We start from the raw sequence: 24009 nt of genomic DNA, 5'->3' as shown, positions 1-24009 counted from the left end.
TGCAACATACACAATTTAGAATACATTACAGTGAAACAGATAACATTTGGTTTTAAAGCTTCTGTATTTACTTTCCTGATGGTTACAAATACATCAATGTCTCTAATGTCCAACACGGACAGATTGCGACGCTGTGCCGATTTTTCAATTAGAACCTGTTCTGTTTTCTGCACTGTACTAATGCGTTAAAATCAGACTGACCAATCAGAGCTCCATTGTCATGGTTGCAGACCAAACAAATGAGCATCAAGACGGCAGCAGAACCGCTCATCTTGTTCACAGAGGAACACAAAAGCTTAAGGAAAAAGCAAAAAGCTGACTGAAATATGCAGAGGCTAAAGAAAATATAATTATTTTTAATGAGATGAGCAACACGCAGAAGAAGAGCCTCAAACACTCCCACTGACCTACGGAAATATCTCAGAAACAGCTCCTTATAGAGCTGTAGATCATGAATGAGGTGCTGAACTCCTGTATTGTTCTGTGGAGCGGGGTGAATTCAGGACGTGTCATTTATTCGCACTCAAGGAATCCTTTTCGTGTTCCCGTGAGACAAAAAAAGGCGTCAGAATTAACGTGAAAGTTCCACTATGTTAAAAACAGCAACACTCTGTGTGCATAGGCCTTATGAAGAGGCCAGTGAGTGGAATACAGCCCTTTACCAGGGGGTTAACACCCATCTTGCATCTAGAAAGGTGCCCATTCTACAGCATCCCTTTTCATTATGTGCTTTCTCTATGGAGACCATACAAAACCGTGCACTGTCCACAACGTGTGCACATAGAGTGTTTTTATCTGTCCTGTTAATGCAGTAAAAAAAGGACTTTGAGAGAAGGTCATTTCTGTCCCCCATCTTGTCCGAAGCGCTCTGATAAACAACGCAGCTCTTGTTCCTTTAAATGGAGTGAATCCTAATAGCCAAATATAAGTCAAGCACTCCTGAGTCAAAACAGGGAACAGTGTGCCTTCAGATTCATCACCTTCTAATCCTGTTCTTTTATTTATGAAGCAGCGACGGCATGAGGGGGCTGAGCGAGGGGCTGTGAATGTGTGTGTTTGTGTGTGAAAATGTGTTACACCTCCATAGTTGAGCAGTGTTAGGAGCTCTGAAGCGCTGCTGCTATGAAAGCGTAATCCTTCATTAGCGATGACACAGCACATTAGCCAGGCGCCGGAATTACAGCCAAACGCAAGGCTACCCAAAGACCACTCTCACACCCCTCAGAGCTGGAGTGCAAGTAATGGATGTTCTTACTGGGATGTGTGTGTGTGTGTGTGTTTATATATGTGTGATCCCCAGTGCAATGCAAATTAAATTAAGCCCCCTTCACAGGCTACTTTAGCGAATTCATTTTGTCTGTTTACTGATTATCACAACATTGCAAACAACGTCAAAATATGAAACAAATAAATAAATATAAATTATTCATATTTTTCTCAAACTATGATATGTACTATAAACCCCACAGGCGTAATGTGACCAAACAGGAGAGAAATGGTCGTCAACAAGGTCAGGGTAGTGTTGATGGAACTGCTAACTTATGATCTCTGTCATTACAAAACTGGATCCTCCCCTGATGGGTGTGCAGCTGTGTCAGTGTCTTGGTTCGACCTGGTCTGGGGTCAGAACGAAATCTCAGTGAGGTGTTTGGGGCTGGGTTCAGACCAAAATTTTGGTCAGGAGTCTGGGGTCTGGACAGGACATAACGATGAGGATAGGGCTCTATTTGGACAAATGTTGTTGGACTTGAGATAGGGTTTGGCCTGAAAATCCTGCTGTAGGCCAAAAAAATACATCAACAAACAGCTATATTTTAGATCGTAGCCGCGTTGAACAAGTATCGAGAACAATGGCAATCTGGTTTGTACTGTTGAATCATTTTCAAACTAAAAACTAATTTCATCTACATAGAGGTTTACTTAAGCTATATATATACATTTAAATTAAACGCAGGGAAAACAGAAACCACTGTGGCCTCGCGACACAGCATTTGGTGCAAACTAACAAGCACTGCGGAGTGGTGCCAGCAGAACTCCGGTGTGAAATCACCACTACACCCTAAACACACAGCTGTGGGTCTGTATCATCTTCCATTTAAATTCTAGTGTGTACATGTAGACGAGAATGTAAGAGGAAGAGATGTAGGGTAATAGTAAGCTAAGTAAGGATCTGTGATATGGTGATATAGATAAGAGAGAGCGAGAGGGGGTCTGTGTTGACGTGAAAGGTTAAGGGAAAGTAGTAGTAAGTCAGTGAAGTGCTATGTTAAAGTCTATGTTATGTCTACCTATATTTGAATGTGCTTTTGGCATATTGGTGTTAGTTGGGCATTGGTTAGCCTGCAGTAGTTCTGAGTTGGCGTTACTAATCAGGAAAACATCGGCAGAGCAAAATGAGCAAATGACAGAGCTACACATTACTGACTCCTGCTCTACTGTCAAGTGGCAGCGTGCCAACACCACACTGTTGGTTTAAGTCCAATTTAGTTGAAGGTCTTTTATACAGATGATGCATATTGAATTTAGCAGTGGCTGTAAATGTTTGCAAGTACAATAATGAGATCATAACCTACATGGTCAAGCCCTTGAGCTTTTGTGGTGCTGCAACACTGCAAAAATAGAGAAGGACAGGGTTAAAAGTTGAGCATATTAAGGCAGAATCTGAGCCTGGGAAAAGTGATTCCTTCTCCTCGGCGTGTATTATTTATTATTGAAGATTAAATGATCTCTTATCCATTGATTCAAAGTCTAGAACTTACACAGTGTAGATCTTAAACCACTCTCAGTTCTGCTAGCACTGATGTTCATTAGGTAAATATACAAATACAGTGAGGTTAAAAGCTGTTAGCTATACATTAGTGTAAAGCAGATTGCCAGGGCATGCTCAGCTAAAGGGTCTGTGAGGTCACAATGAGGTCAGGATAAGTCGGGTACAAGGGTCAATAAGTCAAAGAGCTTTAAGTCTCTTACATCGCTCTCTCTGGGGACGACGGGACGCTGCCGTTACTGAGAGAAAAAGAAAATAAGAAACACACAGTGGTTAAAATGCTTTCAGAGATGGCACCAATGTCTCGGCTCATTGCGCTCTCCTCACACCGAAGCCTTGCGTCTTCTGAGCCAAATAAATCTCATTTCTATGGCGCAGGAGGGGGGAAAAAATATCATCTCAAAACTGCTTCAAACTGATCTTATCAGGTAAAGCCCCTTTCACACATGCATTTTTTACCTGGCATTATCGCAAAGTAAATGGGAGGGGGGTCAGCGTGAACCCAAGCTTGATTGGATATCTGGGTAAAATCGACATGGCGATATATCTTCATAACGTCTGAGAAATTACAGCATGGGTTTCATGTGTGAACAGAAACTACACTGCCAGAGACTTCTAGAAGATGGCCCTCAAACACGTGAGATCCATTTTAGTCTGAAATTTCAAGAGCTATTTTTCCACTGAAAATGCCATGGAAGTGAATTTCTAGGGAGAAATGCTAATAACGGTTAGCGGGTGTGTGCTAGTCACTTCTGTGCGAACAGGAGAACCCATGGCCAGGAGAGCAATACGTACTTCACAGTTGACTTTTCATTCTTTTGGGAAACAAAGACGTGGATGATGCGAAAGAACAGCGCCTGAGAACTTCATTTGTGGGGAAACTGCAGCCATTGGTTTGGAGTTAAAAAATAAAAAATCACGCTTGTAAACACACTTACAATAAATTGAGTCGCCTTGCTACAGGTGCAGGCTACAGCAGACCGTCCCAGACCTTTTTGGTCTTGGTAAACAGATGTGAAGGTGGGTCCAGCACTGAAGGTGCTCCTATATAATGATGCGTTTATAGGGGACATATCATACAACTACTTCCGCATTTGACCCCTTCTTAAATGTTCGGTCTGAGAGCCCATGAGCGAGGAGCAGAATCGCTGCTTTTTAGTCATTTTTGCCTTGTTCTTTCCTTTCCATTCCTGTATTCGCAATGTTTTAACCAGTACATTGATTCCGTATCCCTTTTTTGTTGCATCATTTAACATTGTTTCATGGTTCTCTCGAATAAATGCAGGTGCTGTGATCGGAGAGAATTTTAAATTTGGTCAATATTCACATTCCAATATCCAATTGGGAATATAGTTCGAGCGTCCAGGGAGTATTCACACGTGGAAAAGTGATAAATGTCCCAGGCTGCATGAGTGAAAAGGGCTTATGACTCAGCTACAACTGCTCTCACTTCATAAGATGAAAAACAACGATAAACCGGAGTATATACCTGCGGAGCGCTGCATCTCCCAGCGTCTCTTCTGGAATGAGCTCGGCCTCGCTCTGAGCGATCCTCAGAGCCAACTCTCGGTCCCGCCTCTCCTGCTCAAGCACCGCCTGCCGGGCTGCATCCTCCTCACGCTCCGCCTCCAGCTGCCTCTCCATCTCCTCCTACAGGAACAAAGACGCTCTCAATTAGATCTCAATTCAAAAGAGAGCTACCGAGAGGAGGACGTGTCACCTAATCATGATCACCTAAGGATTATGTGAAGCTACTCAGGAACTTGTTCTCGTAGATTACACAGACAGGGCTTGCCAGCGACTGTTGAAACGTATGCTGTGGTAAACATTATAACTGTTATTAATACACAGTCGTACCCTGATATTACTGAGATCTATTATACAGAAAGTGGTCAGATATAGAGAAGCAACACGCAGCCAGTGGCTGCTTGCTGTTGCCAACAAATGACTCAGGATTCACAGATACTCTTTAACACTTTATAGGCTTCAGGCGTGACTTTAACTCTAGCTCTGGACCAGAGGAAGATAAGCAGTGTTTCTGAAGCATGGGGGACTGGCTGAGGCTGTGTTTATACTGGAGGCTGTACGGTTTAAATCAGCTTTGTTTCTTTGTCATATCCGCAGCAGATGTGTGTGTTTAACCAGTGTGTGTGTGTGGGAAGAGACAAGTAAAGATCATGAAGTTGGAGATGCCTAGTGCAGGCGAAAACAGGTGAGCAGTGACGTCTCAACAGGGGCTTAGAGTGCCCCACCTCTCTGACTCTCTGAACACAACGGTGGAATCCTCCAACTCTCAGAGAGCCTCACAGTCCACACAGTGATAACTCACACACACCACTGAGAGAGATCAGTACAGGACCTGAGAGAGAACTACTATATATGCACTGTCATACGAGAGAGGGGAAAGAGGGTAAGAAAAGAGAGAGGGAGTGGAAAGGAAAGAGACAAGAGAGACGCATAAAGGAAGAAAAGTGGGAGAAAATAAGGGAGTGTGAGAGAATATGAGAGAGAGAGAGAGAGAAAGACAACAGAAAACCAGGAACGAAAGAATAAAAGGAGAGTGAAGAAGAGCAAGTAAATAAAGAACCTGAGAGTGGGCAAAAAAGAAGGAAACAAGGAACTGAGAAAAAGACTAATTCAGTGAAAGAAAGAAAAACCGCAGGAAAATAGAAAGAAAAATAAGAGTAAATAAATTAAAGAGAGAGAGAGAGAGAGAGAGAGAGAGAGACAGACAGACAGAGAGAAAGAGAGAGAGAGAAAGGGAAAGAGAGAGAAAGAGAGAGAAAGAGAGAGAGAGAGAAAGAGAGAGAGAGAGAGAGTGTGTGAAAGTGTGTTTGCCACCCACTTTATCTCATGCACTACCTTCACAACTTATCTTCCGCTGACACTGGTGAAGGACAAAAAAACACTCTGTTCCCCAGTTTTGCAGCGTGTGGAAAAATTTGGCCGAGTGGAGGAGAGACAGGTAATATTTTGAGGAAGGGCGTGGTCAGGCCTTAGGCGAGGTGACCTTCAGGGCTAAGAAATATCACCATCTCTTCTCCCTGACAATGTATTCTGCACCATCCTCCTCCATCCCTCACCCTCTCCCTCTCTGCATCCCCTTCTCTCTCATGACTCAGCTGGCTTGTAATCTACAGCTGAACTATGTAAAGCGAATGAAAGGTCTTCTGGGTGGTGGATCACTTGGACGTACAATGTGAGTGTTTCTAATAAAGTGGCCAGTGAGAGGCAGAAGAAGGTGAGTGTTTCCGATAAAGTGGCCAGTGTATGGAACAGTAATCTCCATCTGTTGAGGCCATGCGTTTTCAGCTGCTCTGTCACTCTACACACATTGTCAGTGTGCGTCCAGTGACTCAGACGGAGAGCTCTGGCGTGATCTAATGGCCGCAAATGTAAATGTGGATGGAGACGAGGCAAAGCTTTCAGTGCCAGAGTTCCAGTGTGAACCTGAGGTGAGAACACTTCAGCTGCAACAGTTCCATTCTGTGCAACAGTGTGTGTGTTTGTGTGTTTATCAAATACACCATGCTCTAAATACAGAAACAAACAGGGACAGAGAAAGAGAGAGAGAGAGAGAAACTGAGAGTGAGAGCACCCGAGAGAGAGAGAGAGAGAGAGTGAGAGTGCCCAAGAGAGAGAGAGAGAGAGACAGGGAGAGAGAGACCGACAGAGAGAGAGAGAAACCGAGTGAGAGAGAGAGAGAGAGAGACAGTGTGAGAGAGAAACCAAGTGAGAGACTGGGAGAGAGAGAGAGAGAGAGAGACAGTGTGAGAGAGAAACCAAGTGAGAGACTGGGAGAGAGAGAGAGAGAGAGACAGAGTGAGAGAGAGAGAGAGAAACCGAGTGAGAGAGACTGAGAGACACTTAGAGACCGAGAGTGAGAGAGACCGAGACTGACTGAGAGAGTGCGAGAGACTGAGTGACACTTAGAAAGAGAGACTGAGAGTGAGAGACTGACTGAGAGAGTGAGAAGGAGAAATGGAGAAATAAAGAAGCAGAGAGAGAAAGAAAATGTTGTATTATATATATATATAAAGAGAGAGAGGCAGAGAGTGAGAGAGAGTGCGAGCTATGCCCTGGGCTCTATGCCTCGGGCCAGAGGTTCAGATCACAGAGACTAAAGCAGCCTCAAGCAGGATCCACTCTGAAGAACTCCTCTCTGATGAGGATAAAAAGACGAGAGTGGTTCAGAAAAGAGCCGAGCAGGATGTTATATTTTAACCTGTCTTTATTCTCTTTATTTTCCTGAACATCTCAGTAATTTCCTTAAGATGAGTTTTTAGTTTAAACCCTATTTTTATAGCATCATTCACTCAAACTAAAATAATGAGGTTGAAAACGCAAACGTGAGGTATATGTTCTCCCGAAGATTATCACTGGGCCAAAATGAGGAAAAACGGGAAAGACAAGAGAAGGATTGCCAAAGGCTCCATGGCATTAGTCACCTGTCTTTTCACATGTATATATTATGAGAAATGGCCTCCTGAGGAATGGCTTGTATTTCAAAAAAGGTGCTGTGGCATAAAATGTGACATTTATTATAATTTCCATGCATCGTTTAATCAGACCCTGCTTAAATAAAGGACGCAAGGCTATTCTTCACACCCTGAGAATATAGACCATACATTTCAATTTGAGAGTATTTTTAAAGCCCTTTTCACATTTCTATAATGAGAAATTGTGGAGCAGAAAAAAAGGCTGTGACACACAGAAAGCCCTGATTCCTATTTGAAAACATTTTAGTAATACGTTTCACCATGGGGTGTGGTCACATACAGGCCACGATACTTCCACACATCATTTTTTAAACCTGTTACAATATTAACATTTACATAAACATGCATTTATATTTAAGTCACTGGAAAGATGCTCTTATCCAAAAGTTAGGAGTCTAGCACAAGGTCTTTTAAGTTTGAATTGTGGTGTTCCTGCCCAGGCTGGGAACAGGACCCTAGTGTTGCTGCCCACTATACTATACAATCCCAAACAAAGAGACACAGCCACAGGAAAGGGCATTTCAGGTAAAAACATCAGGTAACTTAACCTCATCTCACATATGTGTTTATAACATATGCGCAATAACGAGTCAAGTAAAACATGACCAAATGCAGCCAAACACAGCAAAATGAGTCAATTGGAGAAAGATGAGTAAAGAACACCCCTTTCAAATCCCGCCTGGCTTGGTCTCACATTACATCAAGAGGCAGCAGAACCCACCTCATCCATCCCTGATTGAGCCAGCGTGGCTACTACTGTCCAGAAGACATCAACTCACCTGCAATCTCCTCTCCTCCTCTTCTCTCTTCTTCCTCTCTTCTTCCTCCTGCTTCCTCTTCAGCTCCATTTCCACTTTTCTAAATAAAAAAAGGGGACATTAAACAGAGAGGACAATGTAGGACGGTTTACACGTAGGACCATGAGTACAGGCTAGGGCTGGGCGATACGGTCCAAATTCATATCACGATATAGTTCTTCATTTTGGTCGATACGATATATTTCCGATATCGATATGAACAATGTAAAATCCACTGAAAATCTGGTGACGTCACCATCAAACATAAACCTCTTGGCTTTGTCCGTGTTAATATTTTAAAACTAACTTTAAAATTGAGGGCAGTGCCGAGTAATAACCGGCAGTATTAACGTAAACTGAAATACTGAAAGCGTGCTTAAAAATCATATCGTTGTTATTGAAACGTTTTATATTGCGATATATATATTGATATTGAGTTATTGTCCCGCCCTAGTACAGACCGTTTACTGGATGAATTTAAGAGACACAGAGCAAACAACGTCAGTAGTGTTTAATAGTGACAGGCACTGAGACGTGGAAAAACATGCTAGAATCAGCGGATGTAAGTGTGAGTGTGTGTCGCCCTGTGAAGGACTGGCGCCCCCTTTAGTTTTGCGCCCAGTGAGTCCGGGTAGGCTTCAGACTGAACTGATAAGTGGTTACAGACGATGAATGAATGAATGTTGAGGGAGGAGACAGCTCTGTTCCTTCACTTCCCCCACCCCTAATTTCCTGCCTGTTTTGGGGTTCGAACTGTCAACCTTCCGTGTCACAGACTGGATTATGTCTGTCATTATTTCATTATTATTAAATTTTTATAACAATCAGCTGCCGTATCACTGCTTTTCTATAATTAAAGTATGAGTGTTTATCTTGCGCATTAGCTGTCAATACCTAGCTCTCAACTGACCACAGAGCAGCTCAAACTCATATAAACCAACCTGACTAACTGCCGGCGTTAACAAACATTACATAAACAGACCTTTCTCACGATCACCCTCTAAAGTCATTAACAAAAATCACTCGCTGCTGCCCTCTAAAGGTGTTACAGCACCTGTCGGAATTTGCTTGCTGTTCGCATTAAACCCGACTTGTGTTTCAATTCTATTCATATTCTTTTTGTTGTGAAATAAAGGCATGTTTGTGAAAGCTAACAGCTGTAGAAAATAACTGTGATCAGCTCATGAGCTTCATTTTTTCATTAATTTCCCATCGATGTTCCAAACTCCTATTTCATAATTCTGTAAAGCGTCCCAATTTGCATCAAGTTTTGGCAAAAGTGCAAATCATCTGCCCAGCAAATACAGCAGACCGATTACAGTTAAACAGTGATGATGGGAGAGAGGGAGAGAGAGAGAGAGAGAGAGAGAGAGAGAGAAAGAATTTAAGAGGAGGAAAGGAAAGAAGAGAACAACAGGAAGCAAAAAGTGTAAGAGAAAGGGGGGAGGGAAGGAGGAAGAAAGTGAGAGGGCAAAGGAAGGAAACAAAAGAGCAGAAGAAAAAAAAGATAAGAGATAGCAAAAAAATAGACAGAATATGAGTGTGTGGGAGAGAGAGGGAGTGTGTAAACGAGTGTTAACAGAGGGAACACAAGGAGAGTGGAGGAACTGTACATAATGGAGATGGGATCTTTTGTTCCGTAGCTGGGCTGACGGATGAGCAAGGTCAAAGAGAGAGAGAGAGAGAGAAGAAAGAGAAAGGCAGAGTTGCGCCATTTACGTCCAGCCTGGTGAAGTAGTCGTTTCTGCGAACATCCCCCAATCAATAACTCCACACCTCAGACACTTCAAAGGCTGTCAGCTCCAACACAATCGCGTCATGTCATCCCTGTCTCCCCACTGCTCTCTTGCTCTCCCCATCTCCCCTCCGACTCCCCCTCGCTAGCTCTTTGTGCCTGCCTTTTATGGGCTCCGTGGCTTTATTAATAACTCCTGATGTGGCTGAGCTCCAACTGCAGCGACTCGATTACTGCGAGCTTCGTGCCGTGGCGGGGGCTGTGCCCTTGGTCGGAGGGGAAGGTGAGTGCTAGAAGAGTGCACTTGGCCCTCGATCAGAAGGAGCCCTGGCCACATCCCAAACGGCCGGCATTAAGAGCCACTGATTGGAGACGGAGCCACAAGGCTGGGGGCCCTGATAAAGACTTTATGAGCCATTAACGGAGGACAGTGATGACGGAGCATGCCAAGTGAGTCCTTCTCAGTCTGTCCGTCCTACAACTGTCTCATCCACCTATTTCTCTACCTGCTTTTCTGTCTGGGTTAAGTCTCCCATCGATCTGATGCAGTTCTACAATTACAGTGTGTATTCCATTGGGAGGAGTGGATCAGACACAGCAGTGCTGCTGGAGTTTTTAACACTGCGTCCACTCACTGTCCACTCTGTTAGACACACTTACCCCGTTGGTCCACCATGTAGAAATTTCTCCTACCTTTCTGTCTCTTTTCCAGTTCATTCATTTTTCTATATTTATATTTCAGCATTTTTTATCCACTGATCTGGGGTCAGCTATTTATAGTTGTTTAATCACTGATCTAGGCCTGTCTATCAATATTTTTCTCTACTTTCTCTTTCATATGTGTAGATCCCTGCTTGTTCTTACAGGCGTCTGTCCTCCTCCTCCTGCTTGCGGCGTCTCTCCTCCTCTTCTCTCCTCTTCCTCTCTTTCTCCATCTCCTCCTGGATGCGGCGCAGTCTTTCTCTCTCCTCCTCCTCCTGTTTCTGCTTTTGCATGGTGCTCAGCAGTTGTTGTGAGCGGCTGACCAGTGCCTGGTGCTCGTGATCGATCTCTATGCGGGTCACGATGGTGCTCTGGGAACACAGACGTAAACACGGAAATAATAGTAAGAGACAGTACTCACAGCGTGGTTCCTACATCTACAGTAAAGCCTATTGCAGAGAGAGAGAGAGAGAGAGAGAGAGGGCAAACTACTTCTGATATTCTCAGTTTCTGAGAAGCATAGTGTAGCAACATCAGCAAACATTCAGGGAAAGGACAAAAGGAAACAGGAAAACAACAAACAAACATAAAAAAAGGCAAGGAGTCAAACGCGAGGCCGTCTTCTTTTCACTGCAAAGTTCTCCACTCTTCAGGAGACGAGGCACTGCGGTGAATTAAAGATAAAAAGCCGGTCTCCAGAGACGCCACTGGAGGCCAGTTCCTGAGAAATCAGGTACACCACTCCTCTTCTACTGCAGCAGCAAGATCTAACGCCACTCTGTTCTCCAAATTCTCTCCAAAAACCTGACCTCATCCAGTCTCAGATCCTCCCTCCCTCATTAGCCTCCTCATCCATACACATGAGCATTTAAGGTATTCGTGCCGGCCTCCAATTTGGGCGCCAGTCATGGTTACTTAACACTCAATGGTATCGATTTGAATATCAGAATCTGTGGCCAATGAGACGCAGATGCGAGAGCTGCTTAATATGCATCAGCAGCTGCCGAGATGGCAGCCTTCGACGCGTCTCAGAGTTGCAGCGACATCTCAGAGTCCGTGCTGGATATATGTCACGCTTTATAATATATGCCATACGCATAATACTCGCTTTACTTAATCAAGGTCAGAGATTACATCGAGTTCCCGACCTTCTCATAGTCTTCTCTCCACGTTTCTCCACTGCTCTTTTTATATACTTCACTGCAGAAACCTCTCAGGATGCCTGAGTTGTTTATTTTTCTCAGCAGGGAGCGTACTACTGTCAGTAAAAACACTTCACCTACAGTGAATTTCAGCCCGATTCTGAATTGGGGTGGAAAAACAGACGGATTTCAACTGTGCATTGGCTTGGTTACCAGTTCTTATTGTATAACATCTGCACGGACCCAGGAGGAATAAAAAATAATAACATCAATAAAATATTAATAAGTGGCAGCAACAATTCCAGGAGGACACTCTATATAGGCTTTAAATTATATGTCACAAGCCCTATTCAGACGGAATCAGTATTACGTGGGGAGCTGGGGTAATGTAACTTTTCCACAAGATGTCAGTCATGTTTATGGTGGATTCACACTGGATGAGATGGGAGGGGCTACTGGATTCACGCACTGCCGACACACAGTGTGGATCAGGCACAGTAGAACTACTGAAGTTTTTAGACTGTCACTACTGTTCTGAGATCAGCCCTCCCACCAAAAACATACAGCCCTCAACGACTATCTTCTAGTCCTTCATAACAGATAACAGACAAGAAGGTGGCAAAAACTTTACCAAACCTTCACACAGTTATTATAACCGATATTATAAACTGTTTAATGGTAACGACACGTTCATAACACGCATGCAGGCTAGTAGCGTGGACACAACATATCTACAAGTCGTTTTGTGGACTTGAGCGTGGTGCGTCGTTCAGCTGCTGAGCTTTTACTTAAACCGTATATTTCATCACTAAACACCTCCTACATTCTCAAGAAAACCCTTCTTTTATCCGGGATATGACGCTATGTTATCCTATATTTCAATTCGGGCGGGATTAATATTACCTTGGGTCATTTTTACTACTTGTTTTACAGTCAGTAAAAGGCTCCTGAAACTGAAATGGTCTATTCTACTCATTATTTCATTCATTCATCCGTAACCACTTATCCAGTTCAGGGTCGCGGTGGGTCCAGAGCCTAACTGGAATCATTGGGCGCAAGGCGGGAATACATTCTGGAAGGGGCGCAAGTCCTTCACAGAGCAACACACACACACACACACACACTGACATTCACACCTACGGTCACCAATCCACCTAGCCACGTGTGTTTTTGGACTGTGGGAGGAAACCGGAGCACCCGGAGGAAACCCATGCAGACACAGAGAGAACACACCACACTCCTCACAGACAGTCACCCAGAGGAAACCCACGCAGACACAGGGAGAACACACCACACTCCTCACAGACAGTCACCCAGAGGAAACCCACGCAGACACAGGGAGAACACACCACACTCCTCACAGACAGTCACCCAGAGGAAACCCACGCAGACACAGGGAGAACACAGCACACTCCTCACAGACAGTCACCCGGAGGAAACCCACACAGACACAGGGAGAACACACCACACTCCTCACAGACAGTCACCAGGAAGAAACCCACGCAGACACAGGGAGAACACACCACACTCCTCACAGACAGTCACCCGGAGGAAACCCACACAGACACAGGGAGAACACACCACACTCCTCACAGACAGTCACCCGGAGGAAACCCACGCAGACACAGGGAGAACACACCACACTCCTCACAGACAGTCACCCGGAAGAAACCCACGCAGACACAGGGAGAACACACCACACTCTTCACAGACAGTCACCCGGAGCGGGACTCAAACCCACAACCTTCAGGTCCCTGGAGCTGGGTAACTGCGACACCTATCTGCTGCACCACCGTGCCGCCCTCTATTCTATTCAGATGGAATTAAAGTATAGGGCTATACTCGGATGTTATATTGAAAGGGTTATGTGAAGCGGAGGTATTTTCAGATTTCAGAAAAATGAAATTTAAAAAAAATTGAAAAACATCAACAGATTTTGTCTTAGCCTTTTTAAGCCCACATTATTCACGTCACAAACCTGCCATGAAAAAAATGTAAATCAGAATAATAAATTGGCAGATCTGTGGTCAGTTGGCTTGTGGCGTGCACCCCTCCTACAGTAGAGATCAAAATTGGAGAACAACTTTTGTGTGATTTATAATTGTAATTGAAAAATTCTCCTGCTCTTTTGTAATTTCTTTCTCTTGTTTTTGTTGGTTGCATAGTATTAAATATCACAACTGTCATTTCAGTTAAAAATAAATACAAAAACACCTCCCTAAAACTACAGTATTAAGACACTACATTCACGATCGCTTACATCCGAATCACCATCTGTCAATCTTCTAAAACAAAACTCACACTCTCACATACATTTGGACACAATATTATCCTCAAGAACAGAACAAATATCTGCACATGCTCTTGCAGTGCTTTTTTCTGATGGAGCCCAAAAACGAATGCAGTGATGAATACATTTTTCTCACTACTTCATTTTTTAGGTTATTTTTTTCTTGAATAAAATATAAAAAATAGTCATTTTTAATACTACACACAAGACATCAGCAATTTCTCACTCCTCTATGGTTTGATTCTGTCACACTCCTCCACCACTCTCTTCCATCGCTTGGTAATTGTAGTGGGGTTTTTAGCCAATTATCTTCTACAGTTCCTCAATTGAGTTCAAATCAGGACTCTGGGCTTGGCATCTCATTATTTCAATGTTAACAGCTTTAAGGAAGTGGTTTACCCCTTTTGCGGTGAGATTAGGGGCGTTATATTGCATAAAAATTGCTGACTGAATGGGAGATGCGTCTCAAATATTAAACCACATGGTGCTGAATTAGGTTCTGATAAACATTAGCTCCTGCTGAGGAAACCGAAAACCTCTCGCAAACCATGAACCCAAATATTCAAACTGTTTCCATCTGTTTAAACTTGCTCTGGTCTCTACAGTAAACTTTGGAGCAAAGGTTAGTCCAGCCTTTAGATGAGAGGCTTTGTTACTGCAGAGTGGGATTTCAGTCCAAATTCTCTCTGACGGTAAGACACCGTATGTCAAAACTGGCAAGCGACTCCAGCTGCAGTTTTGAACAAAAAACTATTAACAACATTAAATAGGTTTCTGTCATAGAAACTCTGACTTTCCCCAATGTCCTACTTTTTACTCCCACTCCCCGACAAGCCCAGATGTAGTTGTACACTCAAAAAAATGGCTGGAATTAACGATGTACACTGCAGGCAATATATATACAGCAATACCCTACTTTTGTTGCAACAGCTTAGAAGCTTGTTGAGTTTAATTACTTGAGTGAAGCTCCTTCTGCATCTTCTTCGTCATCTTCGCCCCTCACTTCATCTCTAAGCCTCTAATCACTCGGCATCTGGCAGAGGTCGAGCTTAATTACGTCCCAACTCTGCTGTCTGCTCGTCAAATAGAGCAAAGCCTTCAAATTGCGCTCTTTCAGATTCGACAGACAGCTGCAGGGCTGTCCAGTGTGGTCATACCAAGAGGTGAAGGACTGACCACCTGGCTGGACGCACACGGGTTTAATTTGAATGTTCTTTCCACTTAAAAAACACCTGCAAAAACCTGTGTGGTAGCACTTGATAGAGTACCATGTCCATAATGAATATACAGTGTATGATAACTTACGATAACTGACACTTTATAAAAGAAGTGTAAATGACATACAATCTGGTTCCATTACACAGTATAACAGTCACTCACAACTGTGACAATTGTGGAAAGATTCACACAGCTGATCCACCTTAGACTGTAGGCGGAAACCCACTTGGACACAGGGAGAACACATCACATTCCTCACAGACAGTGAGCCGAGGCAGGGGTTGAACCCAGGGCCCTGGAGTCGATTGGTATCAATACTACCTTCAGCATCACAGTCCTGCCCTACTATGTTTTTATGAAATCACATTATTATGCGTTTTAAAACCTGACAACACAAAATAACGACTGTCTTTTGTAAAGTAATATTTACATAATTTTATCAACTTATATACATCAGATTGTTTTTTGCATTTATGATTCAAAATCAGAATTGAAACCACATTTTCTCTTAGTGTTGTTGTAAACAAAAAGAGCGCCATCTCCCAATTCTTAGCAAATTTAGCTTGGTATAAAGAGTAGCTTTAATTTAAATAATATGTGAAGGTTAGAGGGGACCGTGCTTTTGCTGTAGCGGCCCCTAAGTTAGGGAACAGTTTGCCCCTGTACGTTAGACAGGCACACACACTCACTTCTTAAAACGTATCTTTTCTCCTTAGCTTTCGTCACCAGGTTTGTTGATTGCATTTGAGTGTTGACATCTTAACAAGGGATAAAACGTGTGGGAATTGATATAATTCTCAAGATAGGACTTTAATCATTAGTCCATTTGCAATGAATAAAGTCAAGATTATAACAAGTTCTCAGCTATTTGAATTATGCAGTTGAATGCACCATAAAGTAGCTATATTCATTGAGACACACACCTTGATCTTCAGCATGAGGGTGTCAATAGATGCGTCCAGATCATGGATCTGTTTACTCATTTCTTGTTTCCCTTCCTTGAGGCTGGACACCACTTCATTGAACGTTCCCATTCGCTTCTTCAGGTTCCTCACCTTCACCAGGCCGTCGATGCTGAAGGACACACACAGACACACACACTTTAATCAAACACCTAATCTAAGCATACATCCAATTCCGGCCCACCGGTGACCTCAGGTGATGGCTTTAATCCTCTGTGGACTTCAGGAGTTTAACCATTTGCAAAAACAGACCTGGAGTTAAATGACTTCGAATCATTTCACTACGCCTCATCAAGGCAACTGGTTAAATTCCACACCTTTAATATTTACATTACACTGTAATGTCATTAATATCACTCTTGCGTGTCAAAATGAGAGAGTTTCCAATTTACATATAAGCTACCGCTCCCTGCGCGACTTCCCATTAAATGATGGGTCCCGCAGCCATGATAATAACTGTCATTAACTTTACTGTATGTATTTAATATCAGCAATTTAACAAAGCCTGAAAAATTCTAAAGTCATTTCAGTGCTGCATACAACTGTGGAAGTTTCAGCTCTTCCTGACTTTGCATTTTCCATGTAAAATCCTTCAGTTAATTTAGAAAAGTGTTCCACGCAAAATCTTTATTTAATCCTTTACAAAGGGAAACATTTGAGCAGCTGGACAAAGCAACGCCTCCTTAGCGGCTCCCATAATAATGAAGTGTTTGAAAACGTTTAGAAATTGCCATGTTTCTGACGTGATATCCAATACGCAACAGGTGCAAAATAGTTCATTTCAACCTTCAGAGGGCTACAGTTATTATTGTCATATTTCTTTATTATCGTATTATACTTTCATAATTCCAGAGTTATGTTCATTATCTGTAACCCTTGTCCAGTTCAGGGTCGCGGTGGGTCCTGAGCCTACCTGGAATCATTGGGCGCAAGGCGGGAACACACCCTGGAGGGGGCGCCAGTCCATCACAGGGAAACACTCACACATTCACTCACACCTACGGACACTTTTGAGTCACCAATCCACCTACCGATGTGTGTTTTTGGACTGTGGGAGGAAACCGGAGCACCCGGAGGAAACCCACGCAGACACAGGGAGAACACACCAACTCCTCACAGACAGTCACCCGGAGGAAACCCACGCAAACACAGGGAGAACACACCACACTCCTCACAGACAGTCACCCGGAGTGGGAATCGAACCCACAACCTCCAGGCCCCTGGAGCTGTGTGAGTGCGACACCTACCTGCTGCACCACCGTGCCGCCCCAGAGTTATGTTATGTATGTTATATAACAAATACATTTAGTTCAGGGTCATGCTGGGTCCTGAGCAGATTCGGAATCATTGGTTGCAAGGCAAGAACACACCCTGGACTGGGTGCCAGTCACTGAAGCACCAAGAGAAAACCCATACAGACACAGGGCGAAGACACCAAGCTTGTCACAGACCGTGACCTAAGGTGGAGATTGAACCCACAACCCCACGCCCCCCTGGGGCTATGAAACTAACCGTAGCACGTTCCTGCTTTTCACAACAAGCTAAGAGAGCTAGATAAACAATATAAAGTTCTAAAAAATTATTTACATGCATACATTCATCACTCGTAAAGTTAGCATCAGCATTTTTTGGCTGTACTTTCAGTGCAGGGTACAACTGTTCCAGCCAATGTACAGGAGCATTCCTATCACATTACACTATATACATCACTAGCTTGCTTAAATGGATAGATCCAATTTGGTGATCAGAGGTTTGTTTATACATTCTGCAACAAACAAAACAACGCCTCCTCACACTGTTACAGTCCAGGCCTGGGTCCAGAGAATCACAAATAAAAACAAACACGGGCTGAGAATCTATGGCAGATGTACAGCAGTGGTCCAAGGCACTCAGAATATAGCCAACAGCAGAGCAACATTTACACATTTACAGCAATTCACCGACTAAACTGTTCAGGAAAACGGTCCCCTAACTCTAACATCCCACAGCAGACAAGGCATCCCTAAAACATGCCCAGCACAAAGCAATGAACGTCAACTCTCAGTGTTAACAAACGTAGCCTGTTACAGCAGGTGTGGACGACGGGTAGAGCATCCAAAGTGCTGTGCCACTTTCAGCCTCTGTCACTGCTTGACACTACAGAAGCATTTACAAACAACTGTGTTTAGTGGGGCCTGACGATTCGCTGGTGAAGCGCTGTCCCAGTCAATGACCCAGCGCTTGTTACTGCGGCGAGAACGCATCAGCTGCGAGTTGTGTTATAGTGTAGTGGGTAACACTGCTTCCACACTGCACGCTGGGGTTTAGTTCCCGGCTTGGGTAGGAACCCCACATTAGGTGAAGTTGTATACATTCCCTAGTCATTTTAAATTGTTTCTTTTTGTCTGTGACATAAAACCATGTCAAAATACACAAACTAACAAATATTCAAGATACAAACATTCATTCAGCGACAGTACAGAATATTTAAAGGCACAATAAGTGATTTTCGCCAGTTTCCTTCATCATAGAAAACAGCCTCAATACTGACACCTAGAAACCTGGATGTATCAGAAACACTAAATGTATTTTAAAGGCTAAGCACCACTTAATGGACCTCCATGAGTATTCCACATTATTGTAGTTACTGGCAGATATAAGTATGAATTAAAATGAAAATAGCAGCTTAATTTACTTTAAAACTGACAATTTTATTAAATTGACGGAAAAACCTCCTACGGAAATTCTCGAACGCGACCGTGACGTCACTGGTGGACAACAGCTGAACAACGCCGCGGTAAAACACCGTTATGACTGACTGTTATGACAGTATCTAGCTAAATAACCAACATTATTCATGACAATAGCCTAGCAATAAGCTACACTCAAATGTAGAGGTACCGTTATTCTTTTAAATGTGATCGAAGTCGAACTCGAATTCATCCGACACTATAAACCTCCGTAATGCAGCTACGTAGCCGAGTATAATCTGAGACACCGAGTTTAGCGAGTCAAGCTAACGTTAACTAACACCAACTAAAACAGGCGAAGTGAGTGTCCTTACCCTGTTTACCTCCATGTTACAGAGGCTCTTGAACACCTTTCGTTGGTGTCCTTACATGCCCATATTGTTGGAAAAGCGCCAGTGAAATGAGCTACAGATAACGGAGTGAGCGGATGGTCCTTTCCAAAGTGCCCGTTTAAAGTGGACAAATTTAGTCCATTTTCTGGATATTTTGGGATCTTTGGGCCATTTGTTCACAGATGTCCCACTGTACATTGAATGATTGCAGCCAAAAACAACACACCTTTTCGTCATTTTGCATTAAATTAAGTGCAGCTTCTAGAGTGTTGTCCACCATCTACGTCACAGGCAAGACGCCTATTAGAGTTTCCCAACACCGTTGGGGGGGGGGGGGGGGGCAACGGTCTTTTAAACCTTATTCCTTCAATTAGTAAGAAATAACATGTTTTCTGACTATCAATAAACACAAGTTAGGAACTCAAATTCTTTGTTTGACACTTTCATATCGCTGGTGCGTAGCCTTTAAATATGGCAGCCCTCATGTGAGGGACCCGCTCTATGGAGCTAAACTATATCCATCAGGAACCACAAAGCAATCTGATTCTTCATCTTTTGTATCTTAATTTTATTTATTATATGTATATTATAGTCGCCCTGTGAAGGACTGGCGCCCCCTCCAGGGTGTATTCCCGCCTTGTGCCCAATGATTCCAGGTAGGCTCTGGAGCCACCGCGACCCTGAACTGGATAAGGGTTACAGACAATGAATGAATGAATGTATATTATAATCATTGTCCTAAATACGGTTGGCTAATGTTTGGTAGGAAATACAGCTTACTGTTTTAAAAGAACGTAATTCACTTTTACAGCACTGTTCTTGAACTGGGGGAGTGGTAGGGTGGCTCCTACCCTTACATAGTGCAGTTTCTGCAGTGCTGAGCCCAGTGTAGCAACAGGGGCTCTATTCCTCCTTTACAGGTCAGTGAAGCATCATGATTTTGAAGATGGAATATTAAGGAATAAGTACTACCTAGTCATCTTTAATAAAAGGGGAGGTAAAATAACGGCTGGGTGATGGCTATCCAAGGAAAGAAAAGTTCATGTGTTCATTTGTATTCGTCCAGAGAAGCTGGGAAACTCACCGAGGTTTGTGTTTCCGTTTGCACAGCCACATGCGAACAGTCTTCTGCATCTTGATACAGGCACTTGCCCTATACAGTATCTTATTCTTCACTGGAAAGCAGAAAGACAGAGAAAGAAAAAGAAAAGAGTAAGACAAGTCAATAACTTCCAAGGCCAAACAAACGCTGGAGTCGAGTTTCAGAATCGGAGGCAGTGAAGGGAAGAGACGCTGACAATGCCACATGAGTCTTTATCGTTAGGATGTCTGTGTACGGACAATGGACGTGGAACACTCACAAACTAGACTTTGTACTTGTAATTGTGTGTGAGTGTGTGTGTGTTTGTGTGTGTGCCTCTGCACACTGGGAATCTGAAGACAAAGCTCCCTCACTGTTTTGTTGAATGGGGCAGAAAAATTATCCTGCAAACGGAGCCTAGAGCCGCTTGAATGGCCGCACCCAAACTTTCTAAAACAAAAGGATCGATAGAGAACACGTTTTAAACGCTGACGGAAGAAGATGAGAGGGTTCTGCACACACAGCTGAAAAAGACTTGGGGCTAGAGACTTTAATCAAACTTTTCCAGGTCATTAGGCAATCATCTAAACTAATATGACTCAATGAATGCTAATGAGTCGTGGCTAAGGGGCTAAGACAGAGATGTACAGCACTGATGGAACAAAGACTGTGATATAACAACCCTGAAACAAAACTGAAAGCCAAGGTTTGGAACTTACCCACATTTATTTCTTAATTTCCTCAAAATTAAAGTGTGCCCCAGAAATGGAGACGCAAACTAAACATGAAAGACCTCTTAAAGACAGACAAGCTCAAAGACCTCAGAGATGCAACGCATAAAAGTGCTGTAAAAGTGCTTTAGGACCATCTGTGATCATAAACATGGACTCTGAATGTTAAACTGATGGGGAATGGACTGTAAGCTATAAACCAGCAGTTGATTTAAACAGCCCTAAGCATAACAGTCTGTAAGATACAAATGTGTACATGTTCTGGCACTTTCCCAGTGAATGGGCTGTTTACAGCTGGAAAAGCACGTCCTGAAGGTGGTTACTGTTGAGTGTGTCAGAACGGTGGAGCTGTTGTGTTGATAAAAGCGTGTGTGAAGAGAAAAAGTGTGCTCCTCACATTTGATGACAGACAGAGCACACCACTGGACCTTCTTCCAGCGACTGTGGATCAGCCATTTGTTGACCTTCTTCACCAGCTCAGCCAAGTGATCCGGATCAGACTTCATTATCTGATCAAACTCCGCAAACTGATGTGGAACACACACACACACACAGTCAAAAACAAGGGAAAGAAAGAAAGAAAGAAAGAAAGAAGACAATACAAAAAGAAAACGAAAAAAGAAAATACAAAAAGAAACAAAGAAAGAAAATAAGGATCGAAGGTAAAGAAGGAAAGAAAGAAAGAAAAAAAATGAAAAATACAGAAAGAAAAAAAATACATAAAAAATAAGAAAGAAAGATAATAAAAAAGAAAAAGAAAAATACATCAAAAAGAAAGAAAGAAAATAAGGATCAACGGTAAAGAATGAAAAAAAGGAAGAAAAAGAATGAATGAAAAATACAAAAAGAAAAAAATACATAAAAAATAAGAAAGAAAATGAAAAAGAGAAAGAAAGAAGTAAAAATACAAAAAGAAAGAAAAAGTACATCAAAAAGAAAATACAAAAAGAAAAAAGAAAATAAGGATCAAAGGTAAAGAATGAAAAAAAGGAAAAAAAATGAATGAATGAAAACTACAAAAAGAAAAAAATACATAAAAAATAAAAAGAAAGAAAATGAAAAAAAAAAGAAAGAAGGAAAAATACAAAAAGAAAGAAAAAATACATCAAAAACAAAATACAAAAAGAAAAAAGAAAATAAGGATCAATGGTAAAGAAAGAAAAAAGAAGAAAATGAATGAATGAAAAATACAAAAAAATATATATATATACATAAAAAATAAAAAGAAAGAAAATGAAAAAAGAAGGAAAAATACAAAAAGAAAGAAAAAAAAAAAAACAAGGAAAGAAAGCAAGCCAAAGAGTTGAGGCCTGTTTGAAGGCCTGAATGTGTCCTAATGGTAAATGGACTACATCATCATAAGCTTCTGTAGAAAAGCAGCTACAGACTAATTATATCTGTTTAAAAAAGATGGGAGTTTAACAGTTAATTTTCTAATTTCCAGTCTCTAAGCTGATTGTGTCACTCACGTCTGACATTTTCAGAAATTCCACTTCCCCTTGTCCCCAAAGTAACCGCCTTTACCATGTCCTCAGCTCAGGTAAATTATTCATTCATCAGAAATGAAAATGCCATCTGTTAGCTGCGCTTTACTGTCCACGGCTAATTGCTTTCTCATCATCGCTCTCTGAGAGCATCACTAACTCCTGTTCCTCTCAGCTGAAGGCCTCCATCTCTCACGCAGACCTCCATGGCAAGCCTTAAGAGTGTCTCACCTTGCCGGGTCGGAAGAAGACTCGCGTGAGACCAAACTTGTAGTCGTTCTCATTCAGACCCAGAGCTTTGAACAAGGCCTGCAGAAGAGAAGAGAAAGGAAAAAGCATCTTTAAATGAACAAAGATTACAGTCATTATCTTCCTTTTATTTAACTCTATTTTCTCCACAATAAGTCATCACCATAGCTAAGACTCTCCCATTCACACACAATGTCACTAATCACACAAATGAAACCAGCCACTGCTTCTTTTCAAACTGCAAACACAGCACCTCAAATAAATAAATATAAATTTAAAAAATACTGACTCCTAGACACTAGCTGTAGTGATTCTTTGGGAGTCGATTCCATGAACTATATTTACTTTAAACAGAAGCTCTGTTCAAAGCTCCTGCTCAAACGACTCAGAACCACACTCTGAAATCACTTTACACACCCCACAAAGAACTCACTGCCACTAAGTCAAAGCACACATTGATAGTGAAGAGGAGTCGACTCTCAAAGAATCGTTCTTCAAGCGCAGTGTCCCTGACAACAGCAAGCATTTTCCTGTTTTATTCTTGTGATGTTCTATTTTCAAACCAGAAAAAACAGGTCATTTATAACTCTTTTATATTATAGTTAGATTCTTAATTTGTGAATGAAAAATGCTAAATATATTGTCATAGTTCTCTTTTTTAAATGATGATTTTTATTTAGTTTGTGTCTAGGTTAATGTGAGAATGTAGAGGGCAAGTGGCATTTTGGATGTGAATCCTGCAGATACATTTACATTGTGTGTCTGACTCTAAACGACAAAAGATTTGTCCTTGGCTACTCTTGGGTTTATGACAGGCTGAGAAGAGCGTTCAGTGGCGCAAATACAGTTTTCATCAATGCAATGCAGAACTGAATAGCATTCATACAACACTACAGCTGTGTTTTGACAAAACAAAACAAAAAAAAGTTTAAAGGAACTCGTATTCGCACAGTTTACCCTTTATCCCATTTATCCATTTCCTTACTTCATACCGTCCACACAGGAAAGCTAAACCTGTTCTGAATTGCTTCGGTGTTATTGTTACAAAAATAAAATGCATTAACACAGCGGCTTGTCCGTTCTACAGAGGCTCATCCCTAGCCATTCACACTGAAGTTATAAGAGATGTTTTGGAAAAGGAATGCATTTGTGCGAGTGTACTAAAGTGTAGGAATAAAAAACAGCCTTTTTGAAAGAGGTTGGGAAATTGTAGAATTAAATACAAACAAAGACATTCATCCATTGTCTGTAACGCTTATCCAGTTCAGGGTCGCGGTGGGTCCAGAGCTTA

At 42.3% G+C, this 24009-nt stretch overlaps 1 protein-coding gene across 1 annotated transcript in view; it reads right to left on the bottom strand.

Moving 5' to 3' along the window:
* Positions 1 to 24009, bottom strand: part of myo6a (myosin VIa) — a 126894-nt gene that overhangs the window by 17710 nt on the left and 85175 nt on the right. The window contains 9 exon segments of the mRNA XM_066676814.1: positions 2574 to 2609; positions 2971 to 3006; positions 4257 to 4417; positions 8046 to 8124; positions 10663 to 10871; positions 16074 to 16224; positions 20258 to 20348; positions 21383 to 21512; positions 22701 to 22778. Of these exon segments, the coding sequence (XP_066532911.1) occupies positions 2574 to 2609; positions 2971 to 3006; positions 4257 to 4417; positions 8046 to 8124; positions 10663 to 10871; positions 16074 to 16224; positions 20258 to 20348; positions 21383 to 21512; positions 22701 to 22778 (971 nt within the window).

Source organism: Hoplias malabaricus, chromosome 7 (assembly GCF_029633855.1).
Source record: "Hoplias malabaricus isolate fHopMal1 chromosome 7, fHopMal1.hap1, whole genome shotgun sequence".
NCBI classification, from domain to species: domain Eukaryota; kingdom Metazoa; phylum Chordata; class Actinopteri; order Characiformes; family Erythrinidae; genus Hoplias; species Hoplias malabaricus.
The sequence above is the reverse complement of the archived record's forward strand: the minus strand, read 5'-3'. Positions and strand labels throughout refer to the sequence as shown.